At 38.1% G+C, this 22,375-nt stretch overlaps 1 protein-coding gene across 2 annotated transcripts in view; it reads right to left on the bottom strand.

Annotated features, from left to right (window-relative positions):
• The window catches only part of LOC120636393 (SET and MYND domain-containing protein 4-like), a 28,091-nt gene that overhangs the window by 4,553 nt on the left and 1,163 nt on the right, over nt 1-22,375 (bottom strand). Inside the window, exons 1-14 of one of the 2 annotated variants that reach the window (XM_039907854.1) lie at nt 13,215-13,285; nt 12,978-13,138; nt 11,544-11,802; nt 10,677-10,857; nt 9,418-9,565; nt 7,665-7,817; nt 6,857-6,994; nt 5,634-5,841; nt 4,836-5,037; nt 4,115-4,211; nt 2,579-2,765; nt 1,593-1,740; nt 528-665; nt 159-238 (exon numbers count right to left, since the gene is read on the bottom strand). In XM_039907854.1, the coding sequence (XP_039763788.1) occupies nt 159-238; nt 528-665; nt 1,593-1,740; nt 2,579-2,765; nt 4,115-4,211; nt 4,836-5,037; nt 5,634-5,841; nt 6,857-6,994; nt 7,665-7,817; nt 9,418-9,565; nt 10,677-10,857; nt 11,544-11,802; nt 12,978-13,132 (2,094 nt within the window). In that variant the 5' untranslated portion in view covers nt 13,133-13,138; nt 13,215-13,285. Of the gene's footprint in view, nt 1-158; nt 239-527; nt 666-1,592; nt 1,741-2,578; nt 2,766-4,114; nt 4,212-4,835; nt 5,038-5,633; nt 5,842-6,856; nt 6,995-7,664; nt 7,818-9,417; nt 9,566-10,676; nt 10,858-11,543; nt 11,803-12,977; nt 13,139-13,214; nt 13,286-22,375 lie in introns of those variants that run through there. The other variant, XM_039907855.1, reaches the window with a different exon arrangement.

The following is a 22,375-nucleotide window of genomic DNA, read 5'->3' as shown; positions in this document are numbered from 1 at the left end:
AATTTCTTTGTGCTGAAAAATAAAACTAATAAAACTGTATAGTAAACCTGTCGTTCTTATTCAAATCATATTCTATGAATATCATAATAAATGGTAAACTCAATCCAAGGTCTGACAATAGCATAAAAGTTTAACAACGGCGGTAATATTTCACATACCTCTACGCTAAAGGATCCATACTGATATTCTAAACTCTGGATGTTTTGCTTGATGAGCTCCATACTTTTAGCAAATTCACCTGACAAAAAAAAAAAAGTGTTATACAATTTACAAGTCGATTGGTGAAAGGTAGATAGATGTATGCTTAAAAATTTTCTTTGATTAGGCGCTACTGACTACATTGTCCGTCGTTAGTGAAGACGGGCATAATTTACACTAATATATCAAAAATATAACAAATTAATAAATATTATATCTTAACTACGACATATTACTATGAAATTGTACTCTCTTGGTCTATATTTATATCTAACTACTTTTTTTCTTTGGTGTACAATAAAAGTGTATTCGTTCATTCAACTACGTACCAAGCTCCGCGTATAGGCGCGCTAGTTTGTCAGCCGCCAAGCGCAGTGATGAGTGATGTCGGTGCCACACCTGCTGTTTCAGTCGATATGACGCCTGCATTTTCTCGCAGCGCTCTTCAAGGTTCGTCATTTGCTCCGCTGTAGTATTTTAATTATTATATGTTGAGTGGTGCGAAGCGGTGATAGCTTGTGGTTAAAGCTTCGCTTTTAATTTAAGCAATAATTAGTTATCACTTACTTTATTGGTATAAGGAGACATCGTGTAGAAACTTGTATGCCTAGAGTACTCCATAATGTTCCTAAGGGCGTGGTGCAGTCTACCAATTTGCACTCGGCCAGCGTGGTGCAACCCTTCTCATTCTCAGAGGAGACTCGTACCCTGTAGTGAGTCGCTAATAGGTCGATGAAGATGATGTTATTTTGAGCGGTAAATTCATCATAATTACACAACCCTTTTCCGGCCCGCCGGCCGGGTTTCCTCTTACAATGAAAAGGGTTTAATCCGTACGCTAGGCGAATACTGATCGGTAGATTTCACACCCGTTTAACAACATTATTATATAGGTATATATTAATTATTAAAAGTATCTATATATTTTATTGTAAGTTATATATATGTATATACAGGGTATGTTTATTTAAATGCACCAACTACCTCTCTTCTTGAGCTGTGTTTATCGCCTTTGGTTGCCTGGAAGAGATCGCTATGTAGCGATAAGGCCGCCAAATTGTATACTTATAGTTAAATTTTTATTTATAATTTTACTCTACGGTTATGTGGTGTACCATAACACTTTTATTAATTCATTCATTCATTATGAAGAACTTTCACCCATGCAGGTTCTCACACGATTATTTTCTTCACCGTAATAGCAAATAACCACCACTACAGGCTGAAGAAACAGAGGAAAAATACAAAAACTAAGACAAGCAGAACGCAAAAGGCTGCCTTATCGCTGTCAGGCTAGGTATAGGAAAACACTAGGAAAACCGACTGCAGGCAAATCAAGTACACTGATCATAGATATGGATATAGCTACTGATACTGTGAGTACACTGAAGTACCTTGTGTGGCCAGCTCATCGGCGAAGTCGACTTGCACGAGGGCTCGCTCCGGATTGAAGTCCGCCTGGCACTGCTGGCACCGCGGCCGGCGGCCCTGCCAAGTCACTGGGCCCTTGCACGATTGGCACGCGTATGCGCTGAATAGCAACTGGTCAAACATGCTCATTTTTTTATGTGCTTATGTTCTCTTTTTTTAAATTCAATTTAGTCGTTAAAACTGAGTTATGTGCGTTTTGTGTAGTTAAAATATCACTTGCTTCAACGGCGAAGGAATATATCGTGAGGTAACATGCAAGCCTGAGCGTTCTCCATAAAGTTCTCAAAGGCGTGTGAATTCTACCAATCCGTACTTGGCCGAAACCTCATACCGTACTCCTAATCGGTTTCTACGCGAAATCGTACCGGAATGCTAAATCCCCCGAGTATATCGAAACAATGAATACTAGGATAGAAGTTTACCCCCGTTTATTAATACACATATGTTGTATGGATATTATTTCCACTTGTGCGCCAGTGCTCTGAGAGTCGATAAAGCTGTGGGAGATGACAAATTTATATTATTTCCCCGGGAATATCATTGGTGCAGCGGTGGTGACCAGAGAAAAAGCGGAAATTATTAGATCAATATCCTCATCATTATATCAACCCATTCCCGGAACTTTAAGGCACAGATCTTCTTTCACACTGTAGAAGGGTGTAAGGCCGTAGTCCACCACGCTGGCACAGTGCGGATCGTTGGACACCACATGCCTTCGAGAACATTACGAAGAACTCTTTAGCATGCAGATTCCCTCACGATGTTTTCCTTCACCGTTAAAGCAAGTGATATTTCAGAAGTCAGGGGTGCGTGCTGGCATACGAACTCGGCCCGCGGAAGTGAAGTCGAAGTTGTACCCACTGGGCTACCGCCGCTGCTTTTTCTAAGGCTCATGTGCATATAATTAGGCTAGTGTTATGACTTCCGACTAATATGGACAAGAGCTTACCACGAAGTCCTTCCGGTCGCCGTCGCTGCACGCACTGCAGTCGCACGCAAACATGTACTGCGCGCGGAGTTGTGCGCGCCGCTGGGCCGTCGGCTCGCGAGCTCTGTGCGGCCCGTAGCAGTTCAGCACCTCGGAGCCTGCCGACAGCTCGCGCGCACAGCGAATAATCAGCCGGCTATTGTAAAACCTGATTCAGACAGTTCCAAATTATCCCATTAATGCCTTCCCTACATGTCGCCCTTTCACGGCTAGCATGGGCAGGAGACAATTATCTCCCCGGGGAAAGGATAAAATTTCCCTTCTCCCACAGCGTTATCAATTCTAAGAACAGACTAGTGCACAAGTAGTCTTGTAATCTTAAACACCTAACAATTAAACAGGCAAATCATACCATCACAAACTGGTTAAAAACACTAACTTACAAGGACACAGAGGAAATACTTATGGCAAATATGTTATAAATATTTTACTTACCCTTTACAATATACTAGTATATTTTTCGTATATATATATATATATATACATTATATTTATATTTCGTATTACATATATATATATATATATATATATATATATATATACATATATATTTTTTTATTATACTCTACTTCAATGTATATATCTAATTGTAACTTGGTATCTATAATATATAAATATTTAGATCAAAAAAGGAAGTCTCCTAGTCCTATGTTAATCTAAAACAGAAGTCTTTCATAGTCTCCACGATACAGGCTACCTAGTGTGGAGACCACTAGCAATTGATCTTTTTGAAAATAAAGATATTTTATTTTTATTTTAAGTGGAAATAGTATCCAAATATATGAGTATTAATAAACGGGGGTAAACTTCTCCTATTCTATGTTCCAGTGATTTAGCTAAATATGATGATGAGATAAACATATGTAATAATTCCTGACTTTTCTCTGGTCAACACGGCTAGCATGGGCAGGAGACAATCATATCCTCGGGGAAAGGATGTAAATTTATCTTCTCCCAAAGCTTTATCGACTCTCAGAGCACTGGCGCACAAGTGGAAATAATATCCATACAACATATGTGTATTAATAAACGGGGATAAACTTCTCCTATTCCATGTTCCAGTGATTTAGCAGGTTGTCACGTTAATTATATCCCTTGTCAGGGGATATAGTCGGGGGATATAATTTTTATCTCCCGCACATGCTAGCCCTGCAGGGGGTGGTATTAGATAGTAGATTTACCCCTGTCGCCTGCCGTACACGTGACCGCAGAGGGTTGGAGATATTTAAACACAAAGTGTCACCAGTGGCGCGCACAAGGTTTTAGACCAGGGTAGGCATAATTCAGAAACTTGGTGAAAAGTGGAAAAAATCCTCCTACTTTACGAGTGATATAATTTTTTTGGGTAGGCAGTGTTTCTACGCATGTACGAAGAGCACGCCACTGAGGACCATATTTATAATTTTGTAAGAATGATGTCGATTAGCATTTTTAACTACAGGCCAAAAGTTTACGAATCGTGTGTACTTATATGTATGTACGTGTGTATATACTTACGTGTTAATGATGTTCGGGTCACAGGAATGATTCATCATTGCAGCGGATGGGTAGATGGCGGTCGCGCGACGGACCTCTCTTTCGCTAACCGTGCGACCTTTGGTTTGATTCATAGAGTTGTTATTATTGCAATCGTTATTATTGCCTCAATTGATCGTAGTGTAGCTAAAATTGCATCTATCCGTCTGTACATAAAAATTAAATTGCCCTGCGTTATCGTTATCATCATCAGTATTCTCAATCCGTTCGCCACTTTAGGGCACCGGTCTTGCTCGAGAATGAGAATGGTTTTGGTCTAAGTACACCCAGCTGAACAAATGCGGATTTGTAGCCTAAGCACGTCTTTCAGAATGTTATAGAACTCTCTCAGCCATGAAGGTTTCCTCACGATGTTTTTCTTTGCCGTTATATTTTGATTTATTAAATTAAAAACGGATAACAGAAAGTTAGAGATGCGTGTTAGTACTCGGTTATCCCGAAATGGAGGCCGATGGATGCAACCTAACCTAACCTGACCACTAGGCTAAAATCGCTCTTCATCGTTGTCCAATGACTCGCAAACTTTCTATGGCCTAAATCTGTTTTTTAAAGCAATCAACGGACAAAGCGGATAGCCCGCCTGTTTGTTAGAGTTAAACCATCGTGCGTAAAGGAAGCAAAAACGTACAGACAAACAAACAAAATTTCGCATTTATAACATTAGTTAAGATTTTTGTCTCACCGTTTCCACAGTCGTCGTCATCTACCGTCGCGAGGCTTAGAGTCGCGTGGCCGTTGCACACAAGCTGCCCCAGACTGCGCAGAAGGTTGGCAGCGGCAAACAGCCGCAACTCCTCCAAAGGAAGCTTCCGCGGCATTTTACTCGACAGAAACTCGAAGAACGACGTGAAGTTCTCTAAATATAGTGTCAGCATTGTCGCCGTCTGCGCATGGGGATTATTCCAAATTCAAATTCAAAATTAATTAATTTCACGCAGGCCTTAATATAATCACTTTTGTAACGTGAAATATATTTTATGAAAATAATGTTTTTATTCTACTACAAGTTAGCCCTTGACTGCAACATTTCATGGAAGCAGGCGTTACTTTGCGGAAATCCATGATATATTATGAAAATTAACCTGAATTTGCTATAGTCCGCGAAAAGCAGGAGAATCTGTATTCTTCACACCAAACAGATCTTCAGCAATGTACGCACGTTTCGCTCCGAAACCGGATCATCCTTAGGAGATGATGACTTTACAATGAATAATATGCATTGTAAAGTCAACATCTCATGAAGAAATTATAAATTAAACCATACAGATTCTCCTGCTTTTCGCGGACTATAGCAAATTAAGCTTAATTTTCATAAACACCTCAAAGGTTTCTACGCGGCATCGTACCGGAACGCTAAGTCGTAGGCGGCATTGTACCAGAATGCTAACGTATTTGTCGGTGGGGTGGTAACTAGCCTTAGCCGAAACCTCTTAGCAGACAAAAATAAGAACAAGTCACTAAAGTTACAACTTATACTCACCAAAGCATATTGTACATAGTCCGTGCTGTTCATTTTATCGAAATTAGTGACCAGATTGAACATCCTGTAGAATGAGGGTGAGTCTTGTTTGTATATTTCTATATTGTCAACTTGCGAGTAGCTCCGGAACAGTTCCGTCGCTGTCGTAGACTTGGGGACGTATCGCGGCGGCGCCGGAAAGCCGTTTTGGGTACTTACGAGTAAAACCCTGAAAAATATTATAAATGCTAAAGTGCGTTGTTTGTTTGATGCATATGTGCGGTTTTATCATTGGACTGGACCTTGATAAAATTTTACATAGATATAGATAATAAATATTTAAAAGCGAGCTGTTTAGTTTGGCGGACTTTTTTTGAAATCTACTTAAGACCACTATGTTTTTAGAAGACAATATTTCTGTATGTAGGGTCATTTACCCTAGAATGGGACTGTGGACAAGAAATCCGAACCCAGATTAAAGTTGCCAGAGCCAGCCTTAAAGAGAGAAGGTTTTGTGCAGCCGTAAGCTTTCGATAGAGCTTCTAGAGAGCAGAGTAATAATACTCCACTGCTATGGCCGGGTGTTTCATATGGTAGTAAAGCTTGGACTCTAAAAGCCGATGCTCAGAAACGTCTCGAAGCCTTTGAATGCTACCGTACCTACCGTATGCTACCGTAGAATGCTCCGCTTTAGCTGGAAACAGAAAGTTTCTAACGTGAGAGTACTCCAAAGTCACCAGAAGCCGAGAGTTACTGTCAATCATTAAAAAGAGAAAAGTCAAATATCCGAGCCACGTCCTGAGACATGATACCAACTGCTCCAGCCTAAACCTCCAGTACGGCTAGGCATTGTCAGAGTTTTTAAAAGCCTACCCGAAAGTATTTATAGCCCGTTCTGGAGATTTTCTTCATTTTATATCAGGAACTTAACTGTGCTCAGGAACTTCCCAATCTTGTTCCTCCACAGAACAGCGAGACACCACCTTGGCATCCTTATGTGGTTGATATTCCATCAACATGCACGAAACGTTTTTTTATCCACGTTTCTGATACGCACCGCTAAAATGTGGAACAACCGCCCGGCAACTGTGTTTCCTGCCACGTATAATTTGAGTACCTTCAAGGCTAGAGTGAATAGGCTTTTTCTAGGCAAGCGTGCTCCAACTAGACCTCATCATTGCTTTCTAACGGGCATGATTGTCGTCAAGCGCTGGCCTATCGTAAATAAAAACAAAAAAAACAACCTTAAAGCTAAATGCGCGATGCCTATGGTGGGGAACAGGGAGAATTGCGCCGCTGTGCATTCCCAACGGTGGAAGGAGCAAGCGGCTCGCTCGCGACACTCCTCCCCGCAGTACACGCTGCGTGAACACGAGCTGCAACTACGAACAATGAAATGGACCAATGACATTTTGCACGACATAGACGTGCCGCTAAATGATTTAGCGTTCAGGTACGATGTCGCCTAGAAATCGATTAGGGGTATGAGTACATAACTGTCTTACTCCCCTTAAAGGTTAGCCCCCTACCTTCATAGTCTGCATCATCACTATGGTAAGATTGCAATGAGGGGGCATGTAGTGAAAAAAATTCAAATAAAGGGAATTTAAAAAACACAGCTATATAATTTGAAGGACAATGGGACTGCCTCGAAAGTAAACTGTTATACAGTATCTCTAAAAACAATATACAGTGCAATCTTAATATAGCATACTTTAATGTCATGACTTTCTCGATTAAAAAAAATTCAAGTATCAAAAAAGTGGCAATAGCTCTTATTAAAGAATTTTGACAACCTAAAACCATGACAACAATCAAAAATAACGTTAAGGTGAAAAACACAATTTTTTAATTTTTTTAATTTTAGCCGCCCCATAATAAACCTTGACATAAGTCATACCTACTTTTGTTCCCTTCCGATTTGTCATATCAAGGTGGCACAGTCAACAAGTCAGTCAACAATTGAGACTGAGATCGGTGAACAAATACAAAAAAAAAACACCCAGACGAAAAATACTTATAGCTCTTTTTTTGGAGGCGGTTAAAACTCACGGCACTGGATTGATGTCGCCTTGGCAGCACATCTCGCATACTGTGTCCTCGGAGGGCAGGGCGACCCATGCGTATGGCTCTTCCGAGAACAGAACATCGCCGCGGTGAGTACTCTCTGTCACCACCACGTGTCTGCCGGCTGAGTCGTTGCGTCTGTGGTAGTAACAAAAACTTCGTGAGTGTATTTATATATTTCTTAAATATAGGTCAACGGGTACATACCACGATAATATTTTTGGATTTGTCGATATTTCGACCCAGTTGCTGGATATCGACAAATCCAAAAATATTATCGTGGTATGTACCCGTTGAACTATATTTAAGGAATGCTGATTAACCACGAACATCTTAGTGTAAAATCTTGTATTTATATATGCACATAAAAGTCATATTTTTTTGGCCTTGGATGTTTCGTAAAAAAGCCACGTTGCCTTGTATCGAAAAACTGTCCTATGATGTTCGGAAGTATCTAAGTTTAGCAGAAATTAAAGGTTTTGTTGATATAAATTGCAAATTGCATATTTCCCGCTAGAACGCTCGTCGGGTGTCATGGCCGCATTCGTGACGTCATAAGCAATTTGGTGCTTTAGTAGTAAGTCCTTGTTCTGTATATACAGATGTACCGATTATTGATATTGTTATTGATAACAAAAAAACTTACAAACTGATAGTTTGAAATCACAAAATAACATTCAAGCGGTACAAAATATTTTTATATAGACGTGACGTCATCATTTTTGAGTGCAGCGTTTCACGTGTCATGGCGGATCGCTAGATTTTGCAGTTTTATGAAAATAAATACCAATCTCACTTTGAATATAAATAAAAAAAACATTTTTTATAATACTTGAATCATATATCAGTACATAAATACAATATTTCAGCGATTCTATGTTACTGTTATGATACTTATTGTTCAATAATGGATTTACAATTGTTTTTATATACGCCATTTTAAATCGGACGTAGAACATTAGATAACATCAAATACAAAACGTAATACTAACATTTCAACTAAATAAAATAATTGTAATATAAATAAATATCATTGATAATTACATGCTGTGTTATATATACCTATACATAAATCTTAGCCCGTAACTTTGTTGAAAATGAAAAAATTAGATCTGAATTTTTAGCGCACCAAAAAAGTATAATTTAATGTAACAGAAGTAAATTTATGGTAATAACTTTTGTGATGGAATACAAAATAATAGTAATGGAATTGTTATCATGTGATAGAATCCAACCAACATCTAAGCACAAGGCATGATCGAAATCCTTATTTTCTATCAGAAATTAGGCCATTTTACCACTATTCACTGCTATGTACACATTTTGTATATAATCAACGCATCAAAAGTGCCATCTATGAATTAGTATATTTGAATAAAGAAATATTTGACTTGACATTAATATGCTGAAGATGCTCATGTTATACCTATAAGCATTATGTTTATTAAATAAATAAATAAATATACTACGACAATACACACATCGCCATGTAGCCCAAAGTAAGCGTAGCTTGTGTTATGGGTACTAAGATGACTGATGAATATTTCTTTGAATATATATATATATATACATAAATACTTATAATATACAGATAAACACCCAGATACTGTAAAACATTCATGTTCATCACATAAATATTTTCCAGTTGTGGGAATCGAACCCACGGCCTTGGACTCAGAAAGCAGAGTCGCTGCCCACTACGCCAGTCGGCCGTCAACTTATAGGTAACCACTATTACCTTAGTTCGATGGCTTTGGATGCGGCACTGAAGTTGGGATTCATGCCTAAATACCAGTCAGGAAGAACAACTGATTTATTCACGCATCCATTTTCCTCCACTAATTCCAGCTTTTTTTCCAGTATTTTAATGTGTCGTTCAAATTCCACTGAAATAATCAAAAGTCTATTGTTTACAATTTGACTTGTAGCTTAAGATCTGACTTTTACTACACAGTGATAATCCCACAACTACGGCAAATCCCAGGGCACCTCTTTTATTTATATGTAAGAAATAAATAAGAGAGTTGCACCTGTTTAGGTGTGCTGTTGATTCGGTGACGTCGCTAACCCGTTCTTACTCAAACATTTAAAAAGTTATGATATTACGTGTCACAAAATGTTATCCAATCCCAATGGTAAATCCTGGCAATATAGAGGTAATACCGTACTTATGACATTGTGTTTGAGCTGAGCTCTGAGCTTTATTATCACACTACAACTTTGCACGACTGCAATTCCATCAGGTTGGCGTGCATCATTACTTATTCTAAAAGTTGCTAACGTGTTACATTAAACCCATACAACTTATCGCTTTCGGCATCGTACCGGAACGCTGAATCGCTTGGCGCATGTTTTAGTCTATAACTAACTTCCCAAATTGTCCCAAATCCCCTACAGTGGTCACCACTGCAACAGGGAGATAAAACTACGTAAGCACTTTTCGGAGTAAAGTGCGTTTCAAGAATTTAAATATCACTTTCTTTAACGGTTAAGGAAAACGTCGTCAGGCAAGAAAATACATATTTGCACTTGGCCAGTGAGGTTATCTACAGCATAAACCCTTCTCATTCTGACCTGTAGTCGGTCTGTGATGGATTGTTAATGATGATGACCATGATTTGTTATATATCTGTATCAACAATTGTTTAAAATACGAACCATTATTATAGTTATTTGACATTCTTATGTCAGGCGCCCACCATTTCATGCCATAACCTAAATAGTCAGTTAGAACACCCTACCTTATTGTCTTTTCTTTGTGTTAGAATGTGAGTTTCAATTCCATGTACCACTTACACAGGTGTTCAGCGCAACTGATTAATATACTGAAGGGTAATTCCAGTATTTGCAAGCTGCAGCCCTCGCAATTTTTAGATGAATTGTCTCTATATATTAGACCCTTGCCCAACACAATCTTTAAAGGTCTCGGTTTATGTATGTAGTTCATGATTACAAAATTAATATCAATGCAGAATATAAACAATACAATATACTTACAAGAATTTGTAGCAGAAAGTTCAAGGGAATTTGCATGTTGGATGGCTGCATCAAGTGACAAGCTGGCCTTTGTTCGTTGATGTAATTCAACATAGCAATCAGAACGTCGTAGAAGTAATTTGTGACGCTGCTCTATTGGGTAACCATGCTCAATGGCCAAGTCAATATCCGACAAGCACTCCTAGAAAACATTTAATATATATTTTATACTTAAATAACATAAATATGAATGATAATACCTAAATAATATAAGTATATCCATACTAACTAATATAATAATATCATAGCTGTAAAAGTTTATTTGTTTGTTTGTTACGTTAGGCCCTAAGCATTTAATCGACTTGATTTTTGGGAAAGAGTTAGATGATAGGCAGGAGAGAAACAAATGCTACTTTTTGTCAATGGTTCCCAAAGGATTTTTAAAAAACAGTATGAAACGAGGAAGAAGAGTGCGGGCAACAGCTACAGGGCACAGCATTAGATTAAACCTTCCTGAAATTTTTTCATAACTTTCTAAAATATAACACTAATAGCAGTTAGGTTAGTTAAATTCTAGATATTTGGGAGCTTTACTGGCTGCCTAAATCATACGAGTTTATGGCTGAATCGCTTAAATTATACAACCAACATGTGAAAGGAAAAGTTTAAAGGTGTTTGGGACGAGAGTTGACATTTTGGGGGAAAATAGCTTTGACAAATTTAATGTTATGTTGCAAAGGATTCAGAAAGCAGTCACCAAAGCCTTGGTCAAAAAAGAATTAACCAAGGCTTGTAACTACAAATTCTACACCATTGCTGCCATTGAATCTTTAGGAATGAAGGAACAACCATAGAATGAGAGACCAACATTAAAAATTAACCATTTACCTCAAATCTCTTCATCCGTAGCAATGCAGCTGATCTATTTGCTAGAGCAAGTGTATACATAAGGCCGTTATGTTTAGCATACAATACACTATTTGTATAGCATTTATAACTGTCTTCAACAAGGTTATTCCTAAACTTTTCATTTCCCTTTTGCCTCCACAATAAAGAAATGTCATCACATTTCAGAGCAGTGTCTAATTCACTGGTTTTCTTACAATATGTCTTTTGCATTTGTTGCAGCCATTGAAGTAGGATTTTTCTGAAAATAATAAAAGGAAAATTATTTTTAATACATACATTTTATACATAAATGTTTTATATTTAAGTATAGAGAAATATAAAAGAAGTACAATAATGATGATACAGGTGTTACATGCTTCAGGACTCCAACTCCAACCAGGTAAATGTTGTGGTTACTTTGTTTGATTCATTGAATCAAGCCATTATTGTATGCAGTGCATTGAGGCCAAAAATAGTGTAATCGCCCTGCGCACTTAATTTCTTTATTCCTGTGCTGTCTCACTTTATTTATTTATTTATTTATTACATAAAGTTTCCAAAAAAAATAAAAAATACTTATAGCTAGCATCAGAAAACCACCCAGGTTTGTAATATATGCTAACAGAGAATTAAGTCTAGGTATGTTAACTACAGAACATTATTGCCAGTTTACCATGTTGTGTATAAAAATGATCATAAGTTACTTAAAAAGAAGGACTTCAGTTTTTTCTTAATATTACGAGGATTTTACTACACTTGCGGATCGTGGCTAGCTTATAGAGAACGCTTGGAACATTGGATTATTAGAAAATAATTACTGCCATCTGCTAAATGGTATGAAGTGAATAACCGTTTGTTCGAGAAACCATTCCTAAGTGGAGTAGTTTTTGATGCTTAAATATTAGTTGTGTACATGGTTCTGTATGTTCTTTATTGGTTAACTCATGGCCAATTTGTCGCATTGTAAAACCACTTAGGTCATATTGATAAACACACTCAAGTATGGGATTCAAAGAATTTATGCATTGATTCTGTACACAATAATCATAAAGTTATGATTGCTGACTGATACTAAGCAACCCTACTAGGTTGCTCATACATTATCAGACAGCATTAAACATAAGACAAATAATTATTGGTAAAATGTTAATGTTAAGTTCTTAAGAGCAACTACTAAGCTTTTAGTTTCCAAACCAGTGATAGAGGTAATCAAAATAATACAAACAAACTTTCTCTAAAAAAAGGATTCAAATGCCTATTTGAAATAAAATAATATTGAATTTGAAGCCGCCTTAGAACAATGTACAGGGTTCTGTAAATACCCCTTTCCTGAGACAAGAGCTCAGGCTGCGGATGGTGATGATAATCATGAAGGATATTACAGATTCTATTTTAGTTAAGAAAATTTTCTTTTATGAAGACTAGTGTACGCACCGAACTCCTTCGTTATTGTAAAAATAATTCATAGTGTCGATTTCATCTTCACTCGTACGATCGATTTTCTTTTCCTCCGCGGACAATAACAACAACAAAATTTCCCACTGTTTTGCACAATCTTCAGGTAAACCCAAACTATTCATTTTCTCCATTAATATCTACAAAATATTACAATCGTCAATAATAAATCAAAAGATAACAGAAAGTAATAGAAGAATATAGGTAAATAATAACTTTAATTTCTTAGGTTTCATCCAAAAAATCCAGACGGAAAACACCGAAACGGCGAGTTGTTTGGCTATCACTTCAATTCAATTCAATTCTTGTTTATGGCTTTTGTCTGTGCCAACTGGGCACAAGGTACTTCGCCAATGTCTTGTAGATGAAGAAGGCACGAAGGAGATTGATCGGTGAAACTAATGAAAAGTTAATTTTGAATTTGTACCAAGAAATAGTTGTTATTAGCTAGTTAGCTCTTTAACCTAAGGCAGCACAGACAACACATACATATATATCTACCACGGATATTTTTTGTACATTACACTTTAATTTTATTACTTACTATATATTTACATAAAAATCTACAATAAGGACTAAAAACAAACATTAAAAAACATTTAACACTCAAAGGACGGGGGACTTTGGGAGGAAGAACGTCATAGAGGGGATAGGTAAGTTTGGGACAGTTAAAAATAATATGAGTTATAGTGCCCTCATCCAAGCCACACTCACAGATGGAGTTGTCCCTTATCCGGAGTTTGGCCAGATGTACAGGTGTGCTAGCATGACCAAGACGCAATCGGGAAATTGTGGATGAAGTCCAGCGATTTGTACTCCGAGAGTGACAAAACCAGGGTTGTCTTGGTATGTTTTGTTGGATGGTAGCGTAAAACTTACCCTTAACCAATTTGGAATCATTCCAAAAAATTTTCCAGGCTGTTTCCATATATGTTTTGGCAAGAGTACATAGGTCATGCGATGAATTTTTAAAATGATCTAGAGAACCTGACTCAACAGCTGTTTTGGCACAAGAGTCAGCAGTCTCGTTTCCTGGAATACCTGAGTGGCTTGGAATCCAAACCAGTAAGATGAATAGTCCTTTTTGATTGCAAGAGAGCAGAGCCTTCCGGATTTTTAAGATAATGGGAAATCGTGATTTGCTGCGAAAGGGGTTTTCTTTAATAGACATTAAACAGCTTAAAGAGTCAGTCAGAATAACCGTCTGTTGTACGTTATGGGACAGTGCAAACAGGATTGCTTCCAAAAGAGCAATGGCCTCTCCGGTAAACACAGAAGACTCGGGAGGGCATTTAAATTTTAAAACAATTCTGTAAACAGGAACCCAACATGCAGCACCAACACAACCTTCTGGAGACAGCTTTGAAGCATCAGTATATATAATAAGATGATTTGACCAATTTTGACTAATATGCTTTTGTAGTTTGATATTGGTATCTGGGGATCCTTTACTCAGACCTAGATCTGTGATGATGGAAGGGTTGTATATTAATGCTTTAAATGGGGTTGAATATAGTGGGTTGATTGTGAAAGATGTCAGGGGATTAGGAAGGCTGGTATACTTTAGGAAACTATCTAGCAAGTAGGAAGACGAGTTACGGGAGCAAGGTGCGTGTGATAGTTGGCTTAGTCGGTGCCAAAGAGGATGGGATGACAGCTGTAACATCTTGCTGATAAAGCGGTCACATAGATATTGTCGACGGATGGATAGAGGAGGGTCAACGCATTCTACCTGCAAAGCATTAGTGGGGGAGGATTTCATTGCACCTAGAATAATTCTAAGGCATCTATACTGAATTTTATTTAACTTTTCAGCAGCTGATTTATTAAAAGGCTCTAAAACAAACATACAGTAATCCATGTGGCTACGTACTAAGGCATTATATAATAATTTTAAAGTATAGGGGTGAGCACCCCACCAAACTCCCGCTATTGCTCGTAGTACATTGATGCCTTTTTCACATTTTTTGATAATGTGTTCAGAATGAGCAATTCCATTCAGTCGTGTGTCTAAATAAACACCTAAAAATTTAGCTTTAACTGCAAGGTTGATTGCTTGACCTTCAAATGAGATGTTGAGGTTCGGGAGGTATCTCTTCCTTGTAAATACCACTGCCTGACATTTGCCCACTGATAGGGACAAGCCATGGTCAGACAGCCACTGGCCTAGATAATACAAAGCAGAATTGATACGACAGGATACTTCCTCTATACTGCCTGAGCTGTGATAGAGGACAATATCATCAGCATATTGTAAAATGGTACAAAAACTAGAAACAGACAATTCGAGGTCGTGGGTATATATGCTATAGAGCAGAGGACTGAGAACAGAGCCTTGAGGGAGGCCTTTCCAGATTAATCTGGGGGGAAGAGAATTATTCTGATGCTTTACCAGAACATATCTGCAAAACAGCAGATTACATATGAAATGAACCATCCTCGAGGGAACACTCAGCTTAAGTAGTTTCTGCCTGAGCACCGGAAGTAGGACATTATCATATGCAGAAGCAATATCAAGAAAAGCACCCACAAGGTACTCTCCTTTTGTAAAGGCTAATCTAATATCTGTTGTTAATACACTGAGACTGTCTGTTGTACTCATACCCTTCCGAAACCCAAATTGGGAGGAGGGGAGAATATTTCTACTTTCCATTAACCATTCCAGTCGGTTTTTAAGGAGATGTTCTGTAACTTTAGCTAAAGTAGATGACAAAGCTATGGGTCTATATGAATTTGAATTAAGGGGATTTTTATAAGGTTTAAGGATAGGAATAACAATTTGAGATTTCCAGGAGTTTGGGATAGAACCAGTTTCCAAACATTTATTGATTATTTTAAGGTAATAAATTTTAGCTTTGTCATTTAAGTTAGCCAGGAAAGAATATGGAACGCCATCTTCCCCTGGAGCTGTATCTTTTAGACCATTGAGAGCAATTTGAAGCTCAGAAAAGGAAAAGGGGGCATCCATTTCATCCGTAGCTGGAGCTGGCGTAGTAGTTAGAAATGAGTCCACATAGGGAACATAAGGTGGAGCTAATTTGTCTGCAAAGTTGTTAAGCCAGTCAGAAGGATTATTTGAGGAAGGATCAACGTGGCTCAGGGAGCGACGGAATCTCCTCATATTTTCCCACACAATGGTGGAGGGTGAACGAGGGCTAAGCGATTCACAGAACTGCGTCCAACTTGCTCTTTTCTTTTTGAAGACTAATCTTTTAATTTTAGCATCTAGTTTTTGGTAACTATTAAAATTATCCTGAGTCATGCAGGCTGAGTATAATTCTTCTGCAGCAGATCTTTTACCAAATAAATCGCTGCATTCATCATCCCACCAAGGAGAGGAAAGCAGCGGATTTTTCACAGGGTGTTTTTTTGGAATATGGGAATCGGCCGAAGATATAAGAGATTTTAAAAAGAGATCATAGCATACCAGAATGTTTCCATCACTTTCCAAATCGGGCAGAGTGTCTACAATGCAATCAACGGATAGGGCATAATCTTCCCAATTTGCTTTTTTAAGTTTATACTTTAAAAGGGGATCATAGTTAGGGGTAGGTAAGGATTTATTATTTAATGTAACAATTATAGGAAAATGATCACTGCCACAGGTTGACTGTAGCACGTTCCAAGTCAGGCGCGATGCTAGGTTAGCCGAACATAGGGTGAGATCAACCGCTGATTTAGGGTTCTGATTGGGGTATACCCTTCGAGTAGGAGAACCGTCATTGAGGATGCAAAGACTGACATCATCAAGTAAATCAATCAGCAATGGAGAAAACCCGTCACTAGCATGGCACCCCCACATCGTGTGGTGGGTGTTAAAATCACCCATGGCTATGATAGGGCTGGGAAGGGACGACAAGATTGCTTGTAATTCGGGAATAATAGAAGATGAGGGATGAGGAATATACAGAGATACAAAAGATATGTCTAGGGTACGGACAGCAACAGCATTGATCTGTTGACTGTGGGAAGGAAGAGCGATTTGGGTGTAGGGGAGGGAGTGCCGTAGAAATACAGCACTGCCTGCATACCCATCACTCCTGTCATCCCTCAAACAGGAGAAGCCCGGCACCCGTAATCGTGAACCAGGCCTCAACCATGTCTCCGAGATGGCAAGAATGGTGGGATTATGAAGGTTAATCAGAGAGATTAACTCATGTTTCTTGGGACGTAAACTTTTACAGTTCCACTGTAGCAGGGTTATTGGGCCCATTTTGTAGTAGTTTAAAAAGTTGGCTTAAGTTTTTGGCAACGTTGGGCGGTAAGGGAATTTCACTACATGGAGCGACAATACTAAGTAGAAATTCGGAGATAAACTCAAGCATTTTACCTTGGGAGGGAGGGTTCTCAACATTGTTGTTGAGAGCGCATCCATTAGGAAGGGATGAGGAGTAATCACCGACAATAGTCTGAACAGCTTTTTTATCGTAGCCCTTTGCTAGAGGAGCTCGGGGACGAGGAGAGCGGAAAACTGTTTGCCGGTAGGAGGTTTTGGTGGAAGTTACATTAGTAGGAGTAAACATTTCTTTTGTTATCTCAGCATAGGACCTGCGGACAGGAGGAAACTGAGATGATGCTTCAATGTAAGATTTATTATTCTGAGACATGACCATTTTAATAGATTGCTGCCTGGAGAATTCTGGGCAGTCTTTATCAGTAGCAAAATGACTACCAGAGCAGTGTAAACATGTAGATAATTCCTTGATGACCAAACATGAGTCACCTGTATGGGGCTGAGCACATCTGTAGCATCTGGGCTTAGATCTGCAGATTGTTTTAATGTGGCCAAAACGGCAGCAGTTCTGGCACTGTATTGTTGGAAGTTTATATGTTTCAACTGGCAGTGAGGTGTGGTATGAATATACCTTAGCAGGAAGCATTTGCCCCCTGAAGGTTAGGACAACAGATTGGGTAGGCACCCAAGTGATGACACCCTCTGTGACAGATTTTCTATTCAGTCGCCTTGATTTCAGAACCTCACCACAGCCAGGCGGGAGCTCTAGCGAATCAACAAGCTCGTCCATCGACCAGTCCACGGGAACTCCTTTCACCAGCCCCATTCTGGTTATGTTGTATGTGGGAATTATAGCTCTATATTTGCATAACTTCAAAACTGGACTAACCAGAAAGTTGTTGGCAGCTTGGGCAGAAGTAAACTCTACAGTAATTTTGTTGCGGCCTATATTTTTGACGCCGTCGTGGATAATTGAACCAATTTTGTGTTTGTGCAAGAATTGACCGAAATTTATAGCCCGTAATGACGCTCCAGAGGATGGGTCCTCCACTTCCCGTGAGACTTGGACGATAAAAGGCCCATTATCATCGTCAGAGTATGACTTGGCGCCTTCGGTGAAGGAAGGATGTATGTAAAGGCTTTGAACGGATGGGTTTACCTGAGTAGGATTAGTTATAGTTTTTTTGGCCGCATATACGTTGGTATCCTCTCCTTGTCGTTTGCGAGACGAGGCTGATGCCCCCGGGTCGGGCGGCTCAGGAGGTGTATCTAGATCCATTTTACTGGAAACACTATAACTACAGACACATAATAAATATTTAACCAACACCAAATACGGTTAGATTTATACGAATATCACCAATGACAACTATTTCTGCTGCTGTGTAAATTCACATAAAACACCGAAATTACACCGGAATCTCACTAACACGTGTGCACAAATTGACAGGCCAAGTTACAGTTCAATATAAACAACACCAAATCCTTTTCAAGACGAGTTTACAATAAAATCAAAGAAAAATTTGAAAAAACCGCGTCCGCCATGTACGAAGTTTCCCGCCGAACCCCTTGGCTATCACTTATCAGTCAGTTAATGTGGGTGACATTGACTGATAGCCCTTCATCAGAATGTCAATGTCAACTTACACTGACAATTACTGTTAGTTTTTTTTTTTAAATAATTACCTATGGGTGAATCTATGGGACAGCCATTAACCCAAAGAAGAAGAAGAAGAGTCTATGGGCTTCTTAGATGGGGCTTTCCTTCACGTTGTACTAGGCTTTTTAAGGTTCCGTTGTTCTCCACTACAAGTTAGCCTTGTCTTACTTGTAGTGCAATAAAATAAGTCAGTTTGTGGTAAAGGGAGTCCCTTTGTACGTATCAAACGTATTTAAAACGGCGCACATAATGTTTCTTGTATAATTGACTTGGGACGCCTTCAAAAAGGAGGAGACCCGCTAATAATAATATAATTTCTTGACGATGGATGCCCATGCCAATTGGTGTACCGAATAGCTCATGTTGCGTTAATTGACTGTCGATTGGCGCGATGGGCTGGGACACTGCTTTCTGAGTCCAAGGCCGTGGGTTCGATTCCCTCAACTGGGAAATGTTTGTGTGATGAACATGAATTTTTTTCAGTGTCTGGGTGTTTGTCTGTATATTTTATGTCTTTATGTATATTATTCATAAAAATATTCATCAGTCCTCTCAGTACGTACCCATTGCACAAGCTACGCTTAGTTTAGGGATAGATAGCGCTGTGTGTATTGTCTTAATATAAATATACCTATATTTATATTTAAAGGCAGGAGTAGGCAATTATTAAAAAGCTTCAGCTAGAGCAGCTGTAAGCCTGTACAATCTAGATATCTTTATGCCAAAGTAATAGACATTCCAAAATCAGGGAAGAGGCACAAAAATGGAGATCAAGGTCTGTATTCAATTCAGATCAAGGTCGTCAAGAAAAGTGTAGCAAAATAGTCACAAACTGTTATCCGCGAGATGAAACAAGAAGCAGAAGAAGAACGAAAAGATGAAGTAAATGAAACCGTGGCTTCGGACTAAACTGGCGCACAAAAGGACACAGTGGCGGCAGCTAGAGGACACATTTTATAGCAGGCAATCCGCAATGCCAATATAATCAAAATATAGTACCTAAATATTTTTTTAATACTGTTTTTATTATGATAAATGTTTAACATATAAACTCATATAATTCTATGAAGTCTTTAATTATTCCATGTCCCTGGAAATAAAGGTCATTTTACTAAGCCGAATATGGTATGTTAAGAGAGGGCTTTACTAGATTTTTTTTTTTTCATTCTAAAGTAGATTCAAGGTGACACAAGCATAATTGCTGCAATTTGTAATCCGTAAACAACAAAAATGGTAACTCAATTTTTCTAAGCGGCTGTCCCGTGAGTTCTTATGGCTTGTATATCTTTATTTTCCAAATATAAATAGGTACACGGATAAAAGGCTATGTTCAGAAGAATCTTATTCAAGATAGGTACCTACTTATTATTAAACCTTCAGTAAAATTTGCAAAAAAAAATTAAGCACACTTTATTTACCTTAGCTGCAGCCAACGTCTGTATTCTTTTCGGCTTTTTTTACAAATCTCGTAGTAACCGTTTGTTTCCTGGTGTAAAATGTATAAGCCTATGTTAATCTACGTGCTTTCAATTATTGCTCATTGCCAGAAGTAAAGTTGATTTGTTACTTAGGGCGTGATTGAAGGACAAAGAAACAAACATATTGTGATAAGTACTTGAGGATGGCCAAGTAAGTAGGTATATAAAACTTAGGTAAACAGTAGATACCTACCTACTAAGCAAAGTCATCTAGGAATGGATAATGGAAAGTGGTTCCCGCATTCCGATCCACCGAAAGTCGTCGTGATAGGTGCCTATTAGGTGACTAAATCCATTTCAAATGATGCATTCGAATATGGTAGGTGTCGTCCAACAATAGAGTTCACGACATTAGGTTCAATAAAATTGGGTCGCACCATAAGAGATTATCCGTGACGCTCCTTTTGAGGGTCCATTATGGAAACTAATGCATTAGGTACTTGACAACGTATCGTCCACCCGACGACGCGCGGTAGAGGAAACGCGTTGGAATGTTTAACATATACATATAATATGTACCTATATGTTTATTTTGTTAGAGCCTTTCGGGTTCGTTATTATTTCAGACATTTTTCCTGGACATAAATATCTTGTTATAGATTTATATATATTTGCTTACTCCATGCTCATATGACCTAAAGTGTAAACATTTTATCTACAAAACTCGTGTTTGTTGACGTGCAGATCAAATCACATTTTACTATGAGATGCAGCTGTGTGTATCACATGAATGAGTTTAAATGTTTGAAAAAGGATTAAAGTATCATAATAGATGCACATAGATGCTCAACAAGAATATGCGGCTTGTTTTGGCTTTGTACAGTAAATCACATTTCGGTATTATTTGGGATGAAATGCGAAGTAGTCAGATAGTTTCCAGAAGCAGTTAATCTGCCTAAAAATGATGCCTATTTGAGAAGTTTTAAAATAAATTAAATGTTTTGCCTGGCCTACATCAGATCAGACCACCGCAAGCTGCAAAAATCATACAGATATAGTGAACATGTTTAGAAATAATTTTGTTGTTGCGCTCCTCTAGGCGTATCAAGTAGAGGTATGAGTAGAGGAGAGAATGTTTGCGAAGACTAATAAAGACGAATAATTATTCATTATTTCATAATTATCTGATGGAATAAAATCATGATCAAGCAATTGTCAGCTTTCCTGTCAGAATGAGAAGGGTTTAGACTAAAGTCCAACATGCTGGCGAATTGCAGATTTTACAGACTTCAGCCATCTTTAAGAACGCAAGTGATATTTTAAATATCTTAAATCACAGCAAGTGATATTTTAAATATCTTAAATTCAGGACGCACATAAGTAAAATATAATCTTTGACCAAAATAGCTTGGATAAGTAAGTAAGTTAAGTAATTTATTCAAGTTGAAATATTTAATGAAATGAAATATTTAAGCAATTTTAATAATAATGTAAAAATGTAATTTTGCACTATTTCATTTCTTTTTTCCTGAGAAGTACTGTTTACCCTGATTAGTGTTAGGTATATTGAAATTAAGTCTGTAAGTATAACAATAGTGTATGAACTGGAAATTGGCTCTGAGTTGCTCTAATAAAGAATAGTATTACATTCCTTTTCTTTGGTGGAACATTGCGCAAAAATAAAAAAATTGCCACAATTTGTCAAATATAAGTTAGGTTCATCTACATAGCGAAGACACTGCCTCCTGTAAAACAGTTTAAATTACCGCAGGAGACTCCACACTATTGAAAGATATACGTTGTTTTTATAAATAAAAGATATTATATCCATAATAATGAGCTGTTTACTTTATAAATGGTCACTGGATTTCATGTACCAAGAAGGTGAAGAATATTTATACAACGTGTAACGGAATTACGAAATACGGTTAAAGGGTACCTACATACTACATAAGTATATTTCATAAGGAATCAACTGCTGGGTTCAAAGCGTCAAATGTTGGGTATTAACGACTATTATTACAAGTTAATGATAATAACCGGAACCACCTGCTTAACGTGCTCT

Source organism: Pararge aegeria, chromosome Z (assembly GCF_905163445.1).
Source record: "Pararge aegeria chromosome Z, ilParAegt1.1, whole genome shotgun sequence".
In the NCBI taxonomy this organism is placed as follows: domain Eukaryota; kingdom Metazoa; phylum Arthropoda; class Insecta; order Lepidoptera; family Nymphalidae; genus Pararge; species Pararge aegeria.
This window is presented reverse-complemented; position numbering and strand designations above follow the sequence as displayed.